This window comes from Microtus pennsylvanicus, chromosome 9 (genome assembly GCF_037038515.1).
Source record: "Microtus pennsylvanicus isolate mMicPen1 chromosome 9, mMicPen1.hap1, whole genome shotgun sequence".
NCBI lineage: Eukaryota > Metazoa > Chordata > Mammalia > Rodentia > Cricetidae > Microtus > Microtus pennsylvanicus.
In genome coordinates, this window is record NC_134587.1 from 60,752,752 (window position 1) to 60,773,566 (window position 20,815).

At 47.6% G+C, this 20,815-nt stretch overlaps 2 protein-coding genes across 10 annotated transcripts in view; one reads left to right on the forward strand and one right to left on the reverse strand.

The window, feature by feature from the left end:
• The window catches only part of Tfdp1 (transcription factor Dp-1), a 42,542-nt gene extending 39,754 nt beyond the window's left edge, over positions 1 to 2,788 (forward strand). For all 8 annotated transcript variants that reach the window (XM_075986225.1, XM_075986227.1, XM_075986228.1 and 5 more), the window contains one exon: positions 1,494 to 2,788. In XM_075986225.1, coding sequence (XP_075842340.1) covers positions 1,494 to 1,641 — 148 coding nt within the window. In that variant the 3' untranslated portion in view covers positions 1,642 to 2,788. The remainder of the gene's footprint in view (positions 1 to 1,493) is intronic.
• Positions 2,789 to 11,727: 8,939 nt separating this feature from the next.
• Atp4b (ATPase H+/K+ transporting subunit beta) lies at positions 11,728 to 20,341 on the reverse strand. Of its 2 annotated transcripts, none has more exons than XM_075984498.1 (7): positions 20,230 to 20,341; positions 16,874 to 17,002; positions 15,034 to 15,147; positions 14,180 to 14,379; positions 13,200 to 13,256; positions 12,097 to 12,204; positions 11,728 to 11,889 (listed from the first exon to the last, which is right to left on the reverse strand). In XM_075984498.1, the coding sequence occupies exons 1-7, from the start codon at positions 20,339 to 20,341 to the stop codon at positions 11,728 to 11,730; spliced, it is 882 nt and encodes a 293-aa protein (XP_075840613.1). The 2 variants fall into 2 exon arrangements, with proteins under 2 accessions (XP_075840613.1, XP_075840612.1); XM_075984497.1 differs by having other exon boundaries at positions 12,097 to 12,207.
• Positions 20,342 to 20,815: the final 474 nt, after the last annotated feature.

Below are 20,815 nucleotides of genomic sequence, written 5' to 3' on the forward strand. Positions count from 1 at the left end.
ATCTCTTTATTCTCTGTGTTATTGGAGGACCTTCACTGTTTAAACATGCCAGCCATCATCTGGCCTAGCAATTTCAGAAGGTGAGTGGTGTACTTAGAGATAGCCTTAAATGGCCTTTGTAGTGAAATTGAACAAGGAAATAATGAGTATTGCTTATTATGTTGTAGGTACAGCCTATGCTTAAATGTTAATAAGATATAAATTTAATTGTAGAATTGTTTGAAGTTAATAGCCATAGGTGTTGCTGGAGTCAGTTGAGGCCATAGTGTGAATGAACACCCTCGTGTTATTCCAAGGGTTTTTGGGGTGACAGCACGAGTAACATTTGTGTTTGAGGTTTCCTGTGTTGTAATGCACTAGCTCTCAGAGATCAGCTTTTCTCGCTCTTGCCCTGAAGTTTGAGCTGAATGAGAATGTGCTTAACAACAGTTATTGCTTGAGGTGGAGTGTGTTCTAATGTGTTTTCTCTGTAGTCGTGTGTGTTTGTGTTAAATATGTGGAGGGCAGAAGACAACTTCATGAAGTTGACTCTCTTTCCACCTTTATGTGGGTTCTGGGTATCAAAGTTGTGAGTCTTTACCCATTGAACCATCTGGCTGACCATTGGTTCTTTTTTTGGTCTAACCTTTCCTGGTTTCCCACTTCTCACATTGAGAGAATGAAGCCCTGGCCCTGTCGTGAGGAGTGCAGTGTTGGTGTTGTGCTGTTTAGCACACAGTATGTAGGTCTCCTGCAGTTACTGGAACAGCCCAAAGGGTAGCTGTGGCTTTGACTGTTCTTCACCACCTCAGAGTAGTTTTGCTATGGTAAACATTATAGATGTAGTTCCCCATCAGAAGGAAGGCTAGTGTTTCCAGTACAGTGCTGACCAGTGTCAGAGCTCTAGGATCCATGATTGTGACTTTCCATTAACTGATAAGCACCTTCAGCTCAGCCTGCGCTAAATATGTGGTGACTCCCAGTTCTGACCCATGTTGCTGTAGAGTGTGTGTGTGTGTGTGTGTGTGTGTGTGTGTGTGTGTGTGTGAGAGAGAGAGAGAGAGAGAGAGAGAGAGAGAGAGAGAAAGAAAGAAAGAAATATTAGGGCTTGAGTGTATGTGAGAGACAGAGATAGGTTTATTTATTAGGGAATGAACCCTGTGCTTTACAAAGGTAGTTGTACCTTGTTTGGTGTTTGATGCTCAACCCATTCTTTTTCCTACCTTAGTATCTCAGGGATCTCATGTGAGGTCTAATGACCAGGCACTATACTATTACATGTTTAAAGAGGGTGGGCCGAGGAAGCCCAAGCAGAGTGAAGCTTATTACAGGTTAGGGTTCTAATATTGCAGATGGCCAAAAATTTCCTTTTCTGCCTTGTAATTTAAAAAAGAAAGGGAGGGAGGGAGGGAGGGAGGGAGGGAGGAAAAAACCCACCACCTCTTAAGGTCATATCCAGCCTTTCTTGGATGGACAGAACAGGCTTCTCCCCACTGACGGGTCTGTCTTTGCAGTGACTTGAGCAATGGTGCAGATGGGATGCTGGCCACAAGCTCCAATGGGTCTCAGTACAGCGGCTCCAGGGTAGAGACCCCTGTTTCGTACGTTGGGGAGGATGATGATGACGACGATGACTTTAATGAGAACGATGAGGAGGATTGATTACTCAGCCTGTAGACCCCTTCTTCAAATTCAGCTTCAGGAAAAAGTTACTAGAGAAGAAAACTTAAAGTGGGACTTTTTGTTCTTTTTGGCCTGCTTCCAAGAAGATATCCATGAGTGGTTGGGTTAGCTGTGCACCTCCAGTAAGGACCGTGCCCGCCATGGTGTGAGCTGCGTTGCAGATGTTTTGAAGCCAGCGTGCTGATGCAGAGCCCATATTTTCTTTTAGGATTTTGTGTTTTTGCGCTTTCTCTTTCTCTTTTTTATTTTGTTTGAAGTTTATTTTGCCCCTCAACAGTTGTTGCTGGGTTTGCTGAGGAAACTGCACTGCACCCACACCAGTGACAATAATAAATGCTACCCTTCCTGGGCATCCAGCACCTAGGTGGTGAATTACCAGACTTCAGGGTGAATTTTCCTTCCATTTGTTAAATCATGCGGTGTCCAAAGAACCAAGCCAATAGCAAAGCTCTAGTTTTTAAACATTAAGCGCCATACGTCTTATTATGACTTTATTTTTCCTTAAATTATATTGACTGTTGTAATTCCATCAAGTTTGTACACTTTTTTTCTATTGCAACAACAAATTGCAAAGTAGTTTTTCTTGTTTGTTTGTTTTTGTTTTGTTTGGAAGAAGTTTACTGCCACGCTGGTGCAGCTATGGAAATTGTCTAGAAAGTTTGCTTATGGTAAATTTGCCTGATTTCTTACAGGCTACGTTTGGAAACTTTTTATTATATAGTTGTTTACATACTTATAAGTCTATCATTTAAAGACGTGTACTGAAACAAATGTTGTATTTGTTTCATGAGCATCTTCCTGTAATCTATTATAAAGTTGAAATTAAACATAGAGAATGTTTTAACAGTTTTTTAACTCAAAATTTGTCAATCATTTTTAATAGTTCTTTTTTTATAAAAAGAAAAAGGAATTTAAGGACAGGCAATAGTCTCTTAAAATTTATTCACAAAAACTCGTTAACTGCACAGTTGCTCTTAGCTGCCTGTTCTAAAATGATAGTCTTTTTATTGAAACACAAATAAACTTTTCTGTAATATTTTATGGAATATAAAGAGACTTTAATTGTTTGACTTGTTTAACTCGGCACTGTTAGTTTTATTAATAAAACGTGCATGGGCATTTTAAACAGGCTCTGTGTTTGTGTGACTCAGGACTGTATTCTAAAATTACTCTGGACTGTCGTGAGTGGATGAATTGGATACCAGCTCAGCAGCAGCGTCCTGGTATGTCTCATGGCCTCACAGTCACTCCAGTGCCAGGCATGGCAGGGTCAGGAAGGAGGAAAGGAGATAAAGCGGGAATTGGGTCATAAGTACCTTCTGTGGGTGCCCAAGTACAGAGGTTCGGTCTTTGACCTTTTCCTCTATCCTGAGAGTTAGGGTTCACTTTGTAGGTTTGACTTTCAAAAATACTTGAAGACTGAGCGTTCTGGAGAGGAGGAATGGGTATACCAGCAGTCTCTTCATGCCTAGACAAATGCACTGGTAGAATCTGCCAGATACAACTACTTAGGGACTGTTTGAAATAGGTACAGACAAGAGGTTCTTGACACTGGAGCTTCACTATGTCTTCAAGCTCTTCTACCCTTTGGCTGACTAGATTTAAAAGTTGGTACCTTTTTTTCCACCCCTCTCCTCCATTTTTCTTTTCTCCTTTGGGATTCCAGACTGAAAACTCAGACATTAAAAAGCAACCTTCTGTTTGGGAAGTTGACTGGGCATGCCCAGGGAACGAGGTACAGAGTTGACTTGAAAAGGCTTGTGGGTGGCATTTCTGGCTGATCCACCCCGAATGCAGGTAACCCACAACTGAGAGTTCAGAACAGCAAACCTTGGAAATAGAATTCACTTTCTGGACATTGTGAACAGATTTAATTGTCTTGTCTTCAGCAGAAAGAGGACATGAGGAAAACGAAAATGGTGTTGCACTTCCAGGAAGCAGTAGATCAGACACTGTGCCCGAGAGGCTAGAAAGAAATCCTGGGCAGAATGGACTGGAATAATTCACTAGGTAGCATCAGAAGTAGAGTTGGCAAACTTGATGATTCCCCAGTCTGAGGGAACAGGAGAAAAAACGTTAAAAGACAGAAGGAACACAGCTCTGACAGGCGGAGAGTGTGTGAAGAACTATATGTGACTGAACTCTTTAAGCCGTGAAAGGCCCCCTGGTGAAGCATCCAAGAAACACGTTCCAAGTAAACTGAGGCTGTGTTCTCACGGATGAATTTTCCAGAAGGTAATGTTGAAAAGAACTGTGGTAGTTTGGTCTGCATAAGCTTATAGGGAGTGGCACTATTAGGAGATGTGACTTTGTTAGTGGTAGTCTGTCACTGTGGGCAAGCTTTGAGGTTTCCTGTGCTCAGGATACTGCCCACTGTCTCAGACCATTCCCTGTGGCCTGCGGGATGGAGGATTCTAGCAACTTCCGCAGCACCGTGTCTGCCTGCACACCTCCGCGATGGTAATGGACTAAACCTCTGAAACTAAGCTACCCCAAGGAAACGTTTTCTTTATGAGTTGCTGTGATCATGGTGTCTCTTCACAGCAATAGAAACTCACTCGTCACATGTGTGCATTCCTCAGGAACATCCAGACATTTGCCATCTGTGAGGCTGCGAGGCAGTAGGCTGATAGGTTGAGAATGCTGGAAAGAGCAATAGGACATCCATCAGGAGTCCTGCCAGCCCATGAAGCACTTGCTGTATAAGCCTGGTGACCTGAGAGCAGTCTCTGGAATCATGCACATAAACAATAATAAATTGTAAAGATTTTTTTCAGGATTTGATTTTCAGTTTCATATCCTGTCACTGGACAGGCTACAGAGTAAGACCCTGCTTCAGCTTGGACTCTCTTCCCTAAGAGCCCTACCTCCCCCAGACAGTTTCTCTGTACTTTTGGAGCCTGTCCTGGAACTTCCTCAGAAGACCAGGCTGGCCTCGAACTCACAAAGATCTGCCTGTCTCTGCCTCCCGAGTGCTGAGATTGAAGGTGTGTGCCACCACTGCCGGACAAGAATTTTCTTTTTTTTTTTTTTAAAGAATTTATTGGGTATGCAGTGTTCTGCTTGCATGTATACCTGCAGGCCAGAAGAGGGCACTAAATCTCATTATAAGGGTACTAAACAGTGACCAGAAACCAAAATGAAGGACACAATGTAAACATAGGAACAACAAAACATTGCTAGCATTGCAATGTTTTTTTCATAACTTAAGAGACTAATGCATTGAAAAAATAGCTCCTGTGCACACTATATAATTGAGACCAACAACTAAACCCACATGTTCATCTCTGATGCAGAAAAGGCATTTTACAAAATTCAGTAACCTTTTCGATGGTCAGCAAATATTGAAAGAAACAGATGTGAGGTCATGAATGAATGGCCTCTGAGCGTGATGCACAGGGTAAGGTACTGATTAGAACATGGTGAGGGGCCACTATTAATTCTGCTCAACATAGTCCTAGAAATTCTATTCAGGAAAGTCAGGGTAAAAAAAGAAAAGAAAAACATCTCCATTTGTGGATGATATAATCTTACGTATCAGAAATCTAAAGGAATCCACTAAAATACTTTTAGGACTAATACAGATGCAAGAAAGCACCTTAATTTTGTATAGCTCTCAGGGTTCAAAAGGAACCGAACCCATAGAACGAACATAACTGCAAAAACGGATTTACTAGATTGATTTACGTGGACTGGGTAAATCCCCAATGGTGGCTACTCACCTGCTGGAGTAGTTCCCAAGGCTGAATGCATCAGCAATCCCCTCTGGAGGTGGAGGTGTGGAGGATTGCTGGAGAAAGGCTGAGGAGGTTGGGTTCTGCTGTCAGTAAAGGATGATACAGTGTAGATGCACTCACAGTAGGAGGAAACTCATAGCACTGCTCTTTGACATTATAACTGGGCCCCATACCGTTCACCTTAGAAACACGCTCACAGATCTGCTTAGTCGACCCCAGATCCGTTCAAGTTGATAAGCAAGATTAGCCATCAAACTGCGACCAAAATAACAATAACACAAAGGTAGATTATTTTGGCTTGGCTTCGGAGATTTGAATCCATAATTCTAGGTTCTATTGATCATGGGGCCTTAGTAAAGAGTATCATGGCAGACACTGTGTGGAGCAGGAGGCTGCCTACCTAATGACTGGCAGGAAGTTAGCGCATAGGTGGGGTTGGGGATCAGCTGAAACATTCAAAGGATGCTCCCAGTGACCTACTTCTCCAGCTAGACTCTATCTCCAAGCGTTATCACCTTTCCAAACAGTCTTCACAGCTGCAGACTAAACACTCAATCCAGACAGAGGAGGACGGTTCACATTCAGATAGTAAGGCAAAGTGACAGAGGAAATCTGAAAAGGACATGAAGATAAATTTACACTGGTATAATAAAGAATAAAATTCTTAACTGACTTACCCAAGGAAATGAAAGACTTGGTGAACTCTATAAAACAGAAATTTCAGAAAACAAATGAAAACATTCCATGTGGTATAGAAGATAATGCTGAGAGAACATCCTCGGGGATCCCTACCCAAATCCTAATAGTGGGGTTTGTGGAGAGGGACGACCCACCCAAATTCAAGGCACTGCAAAACAGTCTTGAAAGAATAAAACTGAGCCCTCAGACTTAGTTTCAGACTCTACTGCTGGTATGGGCAGGAAGCCAAACAGACTACAGGACTGGCAAAGCAAGAAAACACACGCTTGAGCAAGTGTTCTTGGGCTGTCTAGTGGGGAAAAGCAGAGACTTCTTCAACAAATGGTGTTGGGAGAACTGAGTACCTGCATGCAAGTCAGTGAAGGATTGACGGAACGCCATCTAAAAAGTCAAAGGGCACTAAAGAGACGGCTCAGTGGTTAAGAACACTGGCTGCTTTTGCAGAGGACCCAGATTTGATTCCCAGCACCCACATGGTAACTCACAACCATCTGTAACTACAGTTCCTGCAAATCTCGTGCCTTCTGATTTCCACATGGTACACAGGCATACATGCAGTCACAACACCCACACATAAAGTAATTTTTTTAAAAAAAAATTAAAGCTAAGATGGACCTAAATGTGAGATCTAAAACTATGAAACTTAAGAAAACAAGGCAAAACTTTACAGTGTTGGATTTGGCGATTATTTATGACACCAAAGATATCAGATGAAAAACAACACTGTTGTAAGCCTCAAGAAAAAAATCAAAGCATGCATTGGAACAGAAACGCTCACCCACAGGTATTAGTTCCCTTTCCTCATCTCTGTGATAAAACACGTAACAAAGATTTACCTAAAGAAGAAAGGGCTAATGTCTGCTCGCAGCGTGTGAGGCTGCCGTTCACCATGGTGGGGAAGGCATGGCAGCAGGAACATGGGACAGCCGCCCACGCCACATCTGTGATCAGGAAGCAGAGAAATGAATGCTTGAACTCAGCCCCTTTTATTTAGGTCTAGATGCCAGTCCATGGGATGACGTCGTTCACATTTGGGGTGAATCTTCTCTGTCTGGAAACCGCTTACAGATACCCCAGAGTGTTTCTATAGTGATTCTAAGTCTCCTCTAGGTGACAGATTAACCATCACACCACAGGATGAAAGAGATATGTGCAAACCCTGTGAGAAAAGTCGTATATAAAATGGAGAGAACCCTTAAAACGGAACAGTAGCAAGCAGAGCGCTTGGTGGAGAATGGGCAAGGCTGTGGTTCAGTGCCTCTCTGTGGAGATCGGCAGTGGTCTGAGAACATGAGAAGGTACTCAACACAAGAATTGAGAAATGGGAATTAGAACCGTAAAGAGATGCCACGTCACTTTGAGGATGAAGACCTGTGACGCAGAAAATAGAGTAAATGCCAAGTCATTATGGTCTGAGTCTCTAAATGCCAAGTCGCTATGGCTTGGATCTGTAATGGCCCCTCACAGCTTTTGTCTGGGGTGTGGATTTGCTTCTTTTTTGTTGTTGTCATTTTAAGACAGTTTCCAGTATCCCCGACTGACCTTAAATTTGCTACATAGCTGAAGATGGGCATTAACTTCTGTTCTTTCTGCCTTTGACTCCCAAGTGCTAGGATTACAAGCATGTGTCACCATACCAGGTTTATATATGCTGGGTTCTACCCACGGCTTTGTACAAGCTAGGTAGGTGCTACCAACTGAGCCCTGTTTCCAGACCAAGGCCCATACAGGCTGGCCCTTAGTGTGACGCTTTGGGAAGCTGGGGGATTATAAGAGGGGAGGTCTAATGGGAAGACTTCAGTCCTTTTGGGGGATCTGCCCTTAAGAGGAATCCTGGAATTTGAGATTTTTTTAGAAAAAAAATTTCTGTCTCCTGACCATAATGTGGAAAGCTTCATTCACTATGTCTTGCCATGATATCATGCCCCTACTAGACACTTACTAGGCAATAGGTCAACCTGGTCAACCTGAAGGCCACAACTGTGAGCCCAAGTGAACCTTTGTTCTCTACTAAACGGCTTATCTCAGACATTCACTTTAGCAACAGAAAGCTGAACAACTGGTGCATGCTGGTTAGGAGGCAGGAAGTCAAATTCCTGCTGGTGGATCTGAGAAATGCAGTCACCTTAGTGGAAAACACGAGGTCTGTCCCTAAAGAATTAAAAACAGGAGTTTGCTGTATGACATCACACACTTAACGATCACAGCACCATTGATCACCAATAGCAAAAAGGTACAAACAACCCAAGTGCTCACCAATAAAGGACATAAAGGACAAGATGTGGACAATACCAACTAAAAATTTAAAACTTTAGTCTTGACTGAGAAGGGAATTCTTACACATGATGAAACCTGTGAATATCAGCCAGTCAGAAAAAATACTGTATGGTTGTAACTGGATGCTTTTCTCTATCTCACTCGGTCCCTTTGGACTGGTTTCTCTTCTGCCCACTGGTCCCTACAGCCACTTATGAAATAATCATTCAGAGGCTTAATAGTAATTATAATTGTTTGGCTGATGGCTCAGACTTCTTACTGGCTAGCTCTACATATAAATTAACCCATTTCTAATAATCTGTGTATCACCACATGCCCGGTGGCTTGCCGGTCATGCTCTGGCATCTTCTCCAGAGGCTGTTGACACATCATTGACTCCGCCTTCTTCTCCTCATAGTTCTGTTTGGATTTCCCACCTAGCTATATTCTGCCCTGCCATAGGCCAAAGCAGATTCTTTATTAACCAATGGTAATAAAACATATTCACAGCATACAGAGGGGCATCCCGTATCATATGGTCCCACTCATATGAGGCCCCAGAGTTAGACTCAAAGATACAGCAGGTGGAGTGGTTGTCGGGGCTTGGGGTGTGAAATAAGTGCTTGGTGGATACAGTGACTGTGTAGGGAGATGAGGAACACTGTGCGTAGATGAAGACAATGGGTGTGAAGCAAGCAGATGTCACCGGGCTGCCCTAAAAATGTCAAGTTGCAAATTTTATGGTAGGTAGGAAGGAAAGACTGCCAGGCATGAAAGGGTATGCTATATAGTTTATGTCAGCTTGACACAAGCTAGAGTTTTGAGAGGTGGGAATCCCAACTGAGAAAATGTCTCCATAGGATCCAAGGCACACTTGTAGGGTATTTTCTTAATTAGTGACTGATGTAGGAGAGTCCACCATTGTGGGTGGGGTCATCCCTGGGTTCTACAAGAAACCAGGCTGAGCAAGCCAGTAAGCAGCATCCCTTTGTGGCCTCTGCATCAGCTCTCGTCTCTAGGTTCCTGCCCTGCTTGAGTTCCTGTCCTGACTTCCTTCAGTGATGGACTACAATGTGGAAGTGTAAGCCAAAAAAACCCCTTTTTCTTCACCAAGTTGCTTTGGTTGTGGTGTTTCTTCATAGCGATAGTAATCATAGCTAGTACAAGTTGGTCCCAGGAGTGGAGTATTGTGACAGACCTGACCGTGTTGTTTTGAAGGGGGATTATGGAAGGACTTTGGAACTTTGGGCTAGAAAAGCCGTTGAGTGTTGAGAACTCAGTGAGCTGCTCTGTGGGAGCATGAAAGAAAGGAATATTGAGGGCAGTGTAGACAGTGGAGGCCTGGCTTGTGAAGGTTCAGAGGGAAACAAGGACTCTACCAGGACTTCTGAATCAAGAATGTGTGGGCTGAGAAATCAGCTGTGATTGACAAGAGACCAGAAACAATAGAGAAAACCCGTGCTTTACTGGAACAATAGATGCTGGTCAGCTGGAGCTGAGTGGTTATCGATGAGTAAGATGAGACCTTCACCACTGAGGTGAAATCTTCTGGGACGTGTTTCCTCAGAGTCCACACCCAGAGGCTGTATTCCAAAGATGGTCAAGGTTGCCCCTTCTGCTGCTGGCTGAATTTGGTAGTGTAGGGGCCTCCCAGGTGTTGCTGGTTTTGAAGTGATGACCGGGTCATGAAAAGCAGCTGTACTGTGAGAGTCCAGGATAGGGCACTGGAGAAGGTGTGACTTCCATAATAGTTGAAGCCCCAGAATTGAAAGGTTCATGGAGGCTTGGCACCATGAGGAGAGCCATTATCGAAAGTGCAGCCCAGTTGCAGCAGAGGACACCAGCATTTTGGAGATGCCAGGGCCATGGGATGAACACTAAAAACAGCAGCAGTGCAGTGAGACCACCCAGAGCCTAGAAGACAAACTGTGTGTACTGCAGAGGGCAGAGGCAGAGAAGTGACCGAAACCCTTTGGAGGAGTTCAGTAGGTTGTGTGTGGGTCCCAGACGGACATTGCTTTATATACACTATCGGGAGTTTTGTTTTGCTTTGATCTTACTGTTACTATGCTTTGGTTCTTCCCTCTTGAAGTAAGAAATCATTTAACTAAATTTTTTATTTTTACAAGCACCCACAGTTGAGAGATTTTGAACTCTTAAAAGAGATTTTGGAATTTTAAAGAGACGAGCTATTTTAAAGGGATGAATAGTTAATGTCTGCATTTGTAAAGACTGTGGAACTTTTAAAGTTGTTTATGTTCTTATGTGAGATCTCAGGGATGAATGAGAAAGGAAAGGTTGTGGCTCTACAGTGATGTGTTTGTATGTCTAGTGACAAGGGATCAATTGTGCTGGCTGGTTTTATGTCAACTTGACAGGAGCTAGAGTCATCTGAGGGGAGGGAACCTCAATTGCGAAAATGCCTCTATAAGACTGGGCTGTAGGCAAGCCTGTGGTATATTTCCATAATTAGTTATTGATATGGGAGGGCCCAGCCCATGGTGGGTGGAGTCATCCCTGGGTTCTATAAGAAAGCAGGTACACCTCTTGCATCGTGTGTGCGCATGTGTCTGTGTCCTCCTGTGCTGTGTTCTATCTCAGCTTGGAAGAGACAAATGCAGGCTTTTTGGATGCAAAGGAGGCCGTAAGAAGTGTGAGTGTCTTGAAGGAAAGAGCCCGAAACCTTGGAGGCTAAGACGGGAGATGGTCACAGGGTAGGTCTGTGGGCAAGGTGGTAGGCTGTTTGTGTGGAACTGAGCGTCCCTGCACCTTAGGCCATCTCTGAGCTGTGTGCCCCAGTGACTGAGGTGCCAAGGACACTTGAACTGTGATTGAAATCATAGAAAGGCTTTAAAGAAAAGAGCATTTGGTTCTTTGTAATTTTTTTTTTCCCGGCTCAGGAAAGACATGACTTTTCCACACAGGATAAGAATGATTTTAATATAGTTTGTTTTTATGGCACGGGGGTTGGAGTCTCAGAGGCACAAATTGGGAATGTGTCGTGCCGGGGTGACCAATGTTACACTGATATGGACCCTTAGTTCATATTGAAGCTCAGGAAAGACAGGTGGTCACTGGGCAGTAACACCGACAGATGGGTCACTCTGGGGTCTCTGCAGTGGTCACAGGACTCTGGGCTCCTGTGGTAACCCCACAGCTACAATTGGATTGCAGACATATAAGGAAACATACATATAATAGAGCTGGTGATGTTCAGGGGAGTGCTGGCAGGAGCACGGTGTCCTGGTGTCAACAGATGGTTGTCACCAGCTGAACTGTGTTGGATGTGGCTGTGCACACTGCCCAGCAGAGGGTGTGCCCTCGAGAGGGAAGGGCCTGCTGGGCGTCGGTAGGTGTGGAGGAGCACTCCTGCTTACTTCTGTATTGTAAGCTTGAACTCCACTTTCCCTTCGTATGGGTCGTGGGGATTGTCGAAGGTCACATGGTCTGCCAGGATCTTGCACACGATGAGGACTTCTGTGTTCTTGGGGACGTTGAGAAGCTTTGCTGCCACCAGAGGGTTACTGTAATGGGGCTGAAGTGGGAGTACAGGGGAATGAGACGCTTGGGGGAAGACCTTAAACTCCCGATCCTCCTGCCGCCACCTCCCAGGTGCTGGGATTACAGGTGTGTGCCCCTTTGCTCTGCCTTTGTCTTTTTTTTTTTTTTTTAAATTGAAAATGGCTTTCCTGTTGGCTAGGTAACTTAGCAAGTGCATTGGGGCCGAGCGAAACAGACCTACCTGGGCTTTCTTGCCGTAGTAGGGGAAGTAGTGGAGGCTGAAGGTACCATTGGGTGGGTAGTACTCAACCTGCAGGGGCTCAGGGTACTTCTGGGGATGTCGGTGATCCTCCTGAGGAGGAGAGACCGCAGCTGAGTCTAGGAGCACCGGGGCACGTTCTCCTTTGTGTCCAAGTACACATGTGAGTTGTGTGTGTACCGTATGTCAAGCACTGGTGGCAGCGCCAGCAATCCCAACAAAACTTTGCATGTCAGAGTGATAGGGTCAGCCTTGCACTGGTCAGCTTTCATAGTCAGGCCTGAGAGCCTGGCAAGGACCCAGTTCCTCAAAAGGCCAAACTTCAGCCACTTCCCACCCCACTTGTTCCATCTGACAGTCCTGGGTGAGTGGTGAGATTGGGGTGTTTGCTTATTAGCATTGTGAGGTGAAAGCTGGCAAGACCAAGGGCTCATTTGCCAAAGCCAGGCTCGGGGTCGGTGCAGTTTGCTGGATTAAGTGTAAACACTGGTTCCTGGGAGCTATTTCCTTTTCGCTGTTGGAGGCAGACCTGCCCAACAGGTAGCTCACATTCATCCAGGAACAATGACCTCTCAAATCTAAGGTCAGCTTGTGTATGGCCACAATCATTTCAAAAGTGAAGAGCAAACACACAGCTGACGCCCTAGGGACAGAGCTCTGGCGAGACAAATGTTCCCTGGATCACTCCCGGAGGTGCCCTTTTGACATGTCAGGTAGGGCTCAGCATTATAAACAAACCTTGGGAAACATTTAGTGAAGGTAAATTTAATATTCAATATTATCCTTAGTCATTTTGTAAGAGATTAATGCCACCTAAGTAGACATACTAAGCCCCATTAAGCAACAACACTGTTGGTGGTCTGGAATATTTTTATAAATAATAACTATAGACAGTGTGGGGGTAGGATGGTGAGTCACCCACATCGGTGCCAGGCTTTCTGAGTGCTGCACAGACCTGGTGATGGGGAACCCCGGCTACAGCATTATTGCATTGTGGTATCACTCCAGACAATTCCTGACAGGTGACAGTTGGCACGTGCTCAGAGTTAACTTGGGTCCCCTCCCCCAACCTCAGCTGTACTCACCTGGAAGGTGCAGTCCACTCGGGGGGCTGTGTTGTTGCTGGGCAGGAACTTGACAATCTGGAAGAAAGGCTGCGATGTACCCCGGTGTGCAGGTGGATACTCACGTGTGCTTCTGAGCCATCGCCCTGGGGTACTGCGGTGTAGGAGGGCGGCTGGCAGTGGCAGAGCGTCCGCGTCTGCTGTCTGCTGCCTTCCTTGCTGCAGAATGGGTCTACCTGCCGCTCTCAGTGGCCCTCAAAGCCTCACATTCCTTCCCTAGACTTTTTGAGCCTCAGCCATTGTCTCCTGAGCTCTGAACAGGACCTGCCTTTGGCAAGAGCATCAGCTGCCACATGGACCAGTGCAACCCTGACCACACCCTGCTCACCGGGCAGCTCTGGGGAGCCCTTCCATGCTATATAGCCTTGTGGTGGGTTCAGTGCACGAGCGTGTGGCTTTCTAAGACCTTGTACAATGGAAATGGGCAGTGAGACTGATTGGGTCTTTACCTGCCACTTGGTCCCTTGAAGCATGACCCCAAGCCCCTATTGCCTGAATGCCACTCAGCTGACCGCATTTCTTCCTCTTGCTTACGGTGCCTCTGTTCTTAGGGCATTGGTGGGACTTACTGCCACCAGCTTCAGTACCACTGAAGCCCCAGTGATTCCTGGAGGACCAGCCCTGAAGGACTCCTGTTTCTGGGGCAGAAGGAGACCATGTAGGATGCCCCAGCTCCTCCCAATCTGAACCCGCAACTCAAGGCCCTGCTGGTGAAGAGATCTTCATTAGCTCTGTGTCGTGTTTATACAGTATTTATAGTTATAAGGCTGGCAAGACACTGTCTGAGTAGAAAATTCTAGACTTGTATTTAAGAGCTGAACATAATGAATAAGCATGGAGTCAGGGTGAGGCATGATAAAGGGCCCAGGACCATCGTTAAGGTGAGGAGGGGGTTCCTTACCACTCTAGAGCCACCTCCAAAGTGGGGCCTTGACACTCACCCTGTTCATTTTAATAATGAAGCAGGGCTTTCCTTCCTCGAAGCCGAAGCTGGGGTCCACCAGGCCCGAGCAGTTCTGCAGCATGTTTGCAGTGAATTTGCAGGAGAACTTGGTGTGGTTTGGAGCCGCAAAACTCTCCTGGAAGAAGTACTTTTCGGAGGTACAGTTGATGCTGTCCTGCTGGGATGCTGGGGTGTAGCCTGTAGAATATACATCTTCTCATCAGCCAGCCCCAAGCTGTCCAGGGAGGTGGTCCCAAGACCCATCCCCACATTGTCCGTGGAGGAGATCCCGAGTCCCCAGCCCCACGCTGTCTGGGGGGGAGATCCCAAGGCCCCAGCCCACACTGTCCATGGAGGAGATCCCGAGTCCCCAGCCCCACACTGTCTGGGGGGGGAGATCCTGAGTCCCCAGCTCCACACTGTCTGTGGGGAGATCCTGAGTCTCCAGCCCCACACTGTCTGTGGGGAGATCCTGAGTCTCCAGCCCCACACTGTCCGTGGAGGAAATCCTGAGTCTCCAGCCCCACACTGTCCACAGAGGAGATCCAGAGTTCTGAGCTCCACACTGTCTGTGGAGGAGATCCTGAGTCTGCAGCCCCACACTGTCCACAGAGGAGATCCTGAGTTCTGAGTTCCACACTGTCTGTGGAAGAGATCCTGAGTCTGCAGCCCCACACTGTCCATGGAGGAGGTCCCGAGTCCCCAGCCCTACACTGTCCGTGGGGGAGATCCCGAGTTCCCAGCTCCACATTGTCTGTGGGGAAGATCCTGAGTTCCCAGCCCCACACTGTCTGTGGAGGAGGTCGTCCTGAGTTCTCTCTTAGACATATTGCTGCATTCGTGTTCCCCCACCTGCTAAGAAACTGTGGAGGATGTCTGTGAGGCCAGCCCAGGAGGTGTTTTCAGAGACGTTGTAGGAAATCTTCAGCCCTCTGTCCCCGTACACATCAGGTCTCAAGGTTACCCCTGGAAGGAAAGAGCACCTCCTTGATTGGTTTCTCCAAGTGCTCACTTATACTGAGCCCCGGGCCCTGAGGCTATCCAGTCTCACACAAGTCCCAACCACAGGTAGATGCTTCTGACATGGAACTAGTTCCTCACCCTCCTGGGCGGGAGCTGCAGGACAGGCACCCTCTAGCCAAGAAAGCTTGGCAGGGATGCTAAAAAGAAGGGCCCAAGGCCTCTGAGGACACAGGTCCTGGGGCCCTGCCCTCTGAGGAATGCAGCACAGTGGGCACAAAGCTCTCTCCTATCCCTAGGACTCTGGATGCCCAGGCCCAGTAATAGTGCTACATGCTCCACAGGGGACTCTGGGTCTGGGGGAGTCATGAACAGGATTGGTGCAGTGGGTGCTAGCCTCTGGAGAGTACTCCCCAATGCCTGTGGGTGGGTGTCTAGGGAAAAGGAATCTAAACACACATCAAGAGTTTTTCACTTGGGAGCCAGCGTAGTGGCCCATGTAATCCCAGCACTCCGAAGGTAGAGGCCAGCCTAGTCTACACAGAGTTCCAGGACAGCCAGGGCTGTCTCAAAGGATTTTCACTTGGGTGCTGGAGAGGTGGCTCACTGGCTCAGAGCACAGGCTGCTCTTCCACAGGACCCAGGCAGGTTGGATCCCCAGCACCCATATGGCAACTCATAACCGTCTGTAACTCAAGTTCCAGGACAAGCTAGGTACACACTTACAGGTGTACAACAGACATAGAGGCAAAACACCCATGGGCATAAAAAAAAATACCTTTCATTTGTGCTGCAAGATAGCTCAGCAGGTAAAGGTGCTTGCCCCCCAACCTTGATGACCCGAATGTGATGCCTGGAACCACACAGGAAAGAGAGAACCAACTCCCGAGGGGCTGTCTTCTCATGACACATGTACCGCGGTGTGTGCACAAACACATGTACACCCGCGCACACAAGTAAACAAAAATGTAAGAAATACTTTTAAAATACTGCGCTGGTTCTAATTAAATACAAACTCATTGTAATAGGCTAAATGGGGGGGGGGTGTCACCGAGTCCCTTGCTATCTGCTGAGTGTTGTCTTGGTTCTGGGATGTAAGGGGTTCGAGCTCATGGTGCAGACTCATGCGCAAGTGACTTGGAGCCATCCTACCCATCTCTGACTTTTTATAGTGCTGGTTCACTCCTCCTCCCTTTACATGAAGTCACTCATTCTTTCCACTGTGCTCAACGGGCCCATTCAAGTTGCTGGTTTTCTGTTTATGTGAGCCAGGGCTTTGCTGGTTTTGTGGGTGTCATGAAAAGAACAGCTGTACAAGATTTCAAGGGTAAAGGACTTGATTTTCATGTTTCTCAGCCTCAGATAGGGTCTCCTCTCTCTTCTCATCAGTTCCAGGGATTACTGTGAAAGGGGGAGTTTCCATCCCAGATCTTTTTCCTAGAACCCCCAGACCTGCTCCCTTGCCTGCAGTCTCTTGTGTGTTCTTCCAGATACTCCACTGTGTGCACAAGCATATATATGAATGCACAGGCTTCTTGTCCCAGTGACCCTCCCTCCTAACCCCCTTTATTACTTAAAACTAAAGCCAAAATCAGTCTTTACAATTTGGAGTCATTGTCCCTATTGGGAGGCTGTGGGGCTCCTGCCCTGGGTGTGTGCAGAGGAAGGGACTCTGCTGTGCCCCGTTGTGTGCTACTCCAGGAGCATTGCCAACGCCTTCCTGATAACTTACCCGGTGACTTCAACTGGTCTTGGTAGTCTGGGGTGTAGGGGTCGATGGTCTGCATCAGCACGTAAATGCACAAGGCGAAGAGCCCCGTCATGACCACGTAGAAGGCTGCATAGTAGAGGCTGATCCACACTGAAAAGAGAGAGTTGGAAGTAGCAGCCTCAGCTGTGACAATGCACACGGCACAGCCCAGGCTCCCTTCTTCTCCAGTACAGAGAGCATAGCTGGCGCCATGCAAGGCACTCAAGTTACTGTGCCACCAGCACCTCTATTGAATTCTAGAACTTTCTCATCTAATTGGCATCTCCTGAGCTCTTTGACAACCTCTTACCCTTACTCTTTAGTTCTGAAGCTAGCTGTCTACTCCATCTCTGGTCGTCATCATCATCATCATCATCATCATCATCATCATCATGTTGTTGTTGTTGTTGTTGTTGTTGTTCTTCTTCTCCTCCTCCTCCTCTTCCTCCTCCTCCTCCTTCTCCTCCTTCTTCTCCTTCTCCTCCTTCTCTTCCTCCTCCTTCTCCTCCTCCTCCTCTTCCTCCTTGTCCTTCTTTTTCTCACAAACAGAACTACAGGGCATGTTCATGGCCTTGTGTGGGCTCCTGTCACTTCCCCTGCATCTTAGTGCCAACTACGTGTGCGTGGTGCACTGATCACTGTAACTACAGCTACTGTGGCAGGGTTCCAGAGCCCGTTCTGTACCCTGGAGTTGCTTCCCAGGGAAAGGCAGCTGTTGGCCAAAGTGACCCCCAGTGTATGGTTGCCTGGGAAGGGCCATGACTGAGCATACCTGGACTGTGCTCTGAGGACCTGCCAGGTACTTGCCCTGTGTCCTGCAGAGAAGAAGGTTAGGGGACATGCTGGGCAGGCCCAGCTCCTGTGATTCCCAGCCCTGCTGCTCAAGCATCAGTGAAAGGAGATGTTCTGACCTGGGTGTGAACCGGGATTCATGGACTCCTGAAGACCCCTTTGATGATGTTCCTTTAGAGCCAGTCCTAGGGACTACAGCTCTCTGGGGCATGGCTTTGGACTTGGGCTACTGGGAAGTCCTCACAGCTGTGTTTTGAATGATTTCTGGTCATGGGCGCCACTGCCAAGAAACACAGTGCTGGAAAAGGGTCTCTGTGCTGTCCATGACTGTGGTCTTCATGGGATGCTCCTTCCAAATGCATGATGTGGGTATGGCTTTCTCCCAGTAAGTCTTTCTTCAGTGACCCAAAAAGTCACTGAAGGGCAAGACCAAGTCAGTGGAGACAGAGATGGTGGGGAGGTCACAGGCTGGAGGCCAGCTATAGCTTGACAAGGCATCTCTGGGTGGCCAACACAGCAGTGGCCTGTCTCAGAACTGTAGTTCCACGAAGACCTTGTCCTCTAATTGGGTTTGGCTGTGGTAGTGGCCGATGACTGTCACTGATTGTCAGGGGATTGTTAGGGCTGTACACACACTAAGGGGTGATTGTCAGGGTGGTATATCCACTAAGGGGTGGATGCCCAATCATGTTTGGGAAGGGCCAAGAGAGGGAGATTTTCCATTGCAGGACTGACAGGGCCACTACAGGCTCCTACCTGATGTGGCTTCTGTCTGACTCTACCCTCCTGGGACCTGAGCTGCCACAGATAGAATCTTGGCTTCATTTGCTGCTTGTCCATCCTGCCTCCCAAACCCTCTTCTGACTATTCAGCTCATGGGTGTGAGCCAGGGCTCAGCATCTCCCAGGTGCAGATGAAGGATGCAACCTTGCTACCGTCAGACTTGGTTCTCCAAGGGGGCAATGCCATGGAATCTCACATGAGAGCTACTGGTGGTAGGAGTTCCATGTCACACACAGAGTGTGCCCTGGGTGGCACGGTATGCCCCAAGTCACTGAGACGTCAGCTGTTCTCAGCCTGTGGGCTCCAGCCCCCATTTCCTCTAAGTACCTCGTGTGCCGCTTCCCCTAAGAGTAACTTGTCCCGTTCCTTTGTTTCTGTCATTTCACTTGGCTTTTGCTCTCTTCAGCCACCAGACACTGAGGCCAGGTCCTCGGGTCAGGCTGAGAAACCATTCCAGAAAGTTCCGAGTGGCATTACAGTCATCAAGAAGGCTTGCAGGAGACTTGGCAGCTAGGAGAACCTCCTGAGAGGATAGTTGACAATCCCAGCATCTACCCCAGAGCCCCATCTGCTGTCCCTTCTTCAGGTGACCCACTTCCTGGGATGGCCCCGGTGCCAGCTCTGCTTCTGTGTTTCCCACTGGTATAATGGCATCTTCCTGTTTCCTCCCTGCTCTGAAACTGACTGCATTTTCAATGCAGCCGCCATTGGGAGGTCTCAGGGTCTTGAGGAGGATGTGTCCTCCTTCTACATGAACAGTGTATGCTTCTCATGTGGTAGCATGTTCAAGCTGGGCTGAGACTAGCCGAATTGTTGCGGAGTTGAGTCATTAGGTACCACCCTCTGTGAGTCTACTCTCATCTTGGTTCTCAAGGCCCCTGAGATGGGAGGTAAAAGGGCAACCAAAGTAGCCTTTAATATGTGCACAGACCTGAAGGATCTTGGACGGATCCCCATGTGGCTGCTGGGGGACCCCAAAGGGATAGTGCCTGGGGCTGCCGTCTAAGGAGTAAGGTGGCACACTTCCTGTATTCCCCAGTGATGTAGTCTTGCAATATCCTCACTGCATCCACCCACTTACACTCAAGCTCCGTCTGTAACTCCCATGTCCTGGAGAACCCGAGGGCTGCCACTTTTTGGGGTCTCAGGAATATTTCCTGCTTGTGGAAGAATACTCCATGAAGGGATGTCCTGAACAGGTGCACAGTCTTCTAATCTATGAGGACCTTTCTGTTCTTAGGGTGGCCCCAGTAGGAAGGGTCCCCCAGATCGCCACAGGGCAGCCATAAAAAAGGGACTCAGTGGACATATCTCTCTAGCCCACCTTGTCCATACTTGAGAATGACAGCGGCACAGGCCATTTCAGATGCAGCCTGGAAGTCAAAGAAGTCTCCAGATATGCCCAGCATGTTATAGTCATGGCAACTCTCACAATAGAACAAATCCACTGAAGTAAATCCCTGCCTCCCCAATTATCTGAACAAGAAACTACCATAACTTGCTGTAACTTAAAAAAATATTAGTTTCAGAAAGAGCTTTAAAATGATGCTTCAAAATCATGGATGAAAAGTTGGAGCCAGTCTTGGACCTGTTTTGCAGGTGTTCTGGAATCTGAGCCTCAGGGCCATCTGGGGACCCCGGCTTCCTGCAGAGGTGAGGCATGGCCTGCAGAGCATTCCCAGGTATCCTAGTAGTGCCTGGGTCCTGCTGGCTGCTAGCTCTCTACCTCATCCCATGCCCCCCTTCACATGGCCCACACCTACCCCACCGTGCTGGGGTGCGACCCAGCATCTGCCCAGTGTCTGAGTTCCAACAGTAGTGCCGGAATTCGGCCATGCGCTGGCTGCACGACTTCTTCTCCTGTAGGGCTGCCATGTCCTCTCCTGCTGGCCTGGACTGGGCCCAGGGAGCGTCCTCTGAGGCTTATAGTCTCCCCTACCTGAGGCCAAAGGCATTGGAGCCAGATATCAGTTCCCCATTATCAACTCTACAAACACAAGGGAGGCTTGGGGCTTGCTGGATATCTGCCCTCTACTGTCCCAGAAGTCAGCTGGTCCTTGGGATGCCCTTGGCTGACAACTTAATCTCCCCTGATTGAGTTGAAGGGGAAGTATTTCTGCTAAGAACAGCCTCAGCTCTCCTTTAGGAGGGAAAACACGAGCTGACACGTTCCAGGTCAAATGTCGCAGGCCTGAGATCTGCCATCCCGCCACTCAGGTCTCTTGGACCTTGAACTGTTTCTTTAAGACTCCCCTCCTCATCAGGGTGGGAGAGAAGTTGCCTGAAGTGTGCCCACAACTTCCTGGAGTGGTCCCACAGGCCTGTCTTTCTCGAGATGGTGGGGCAGAG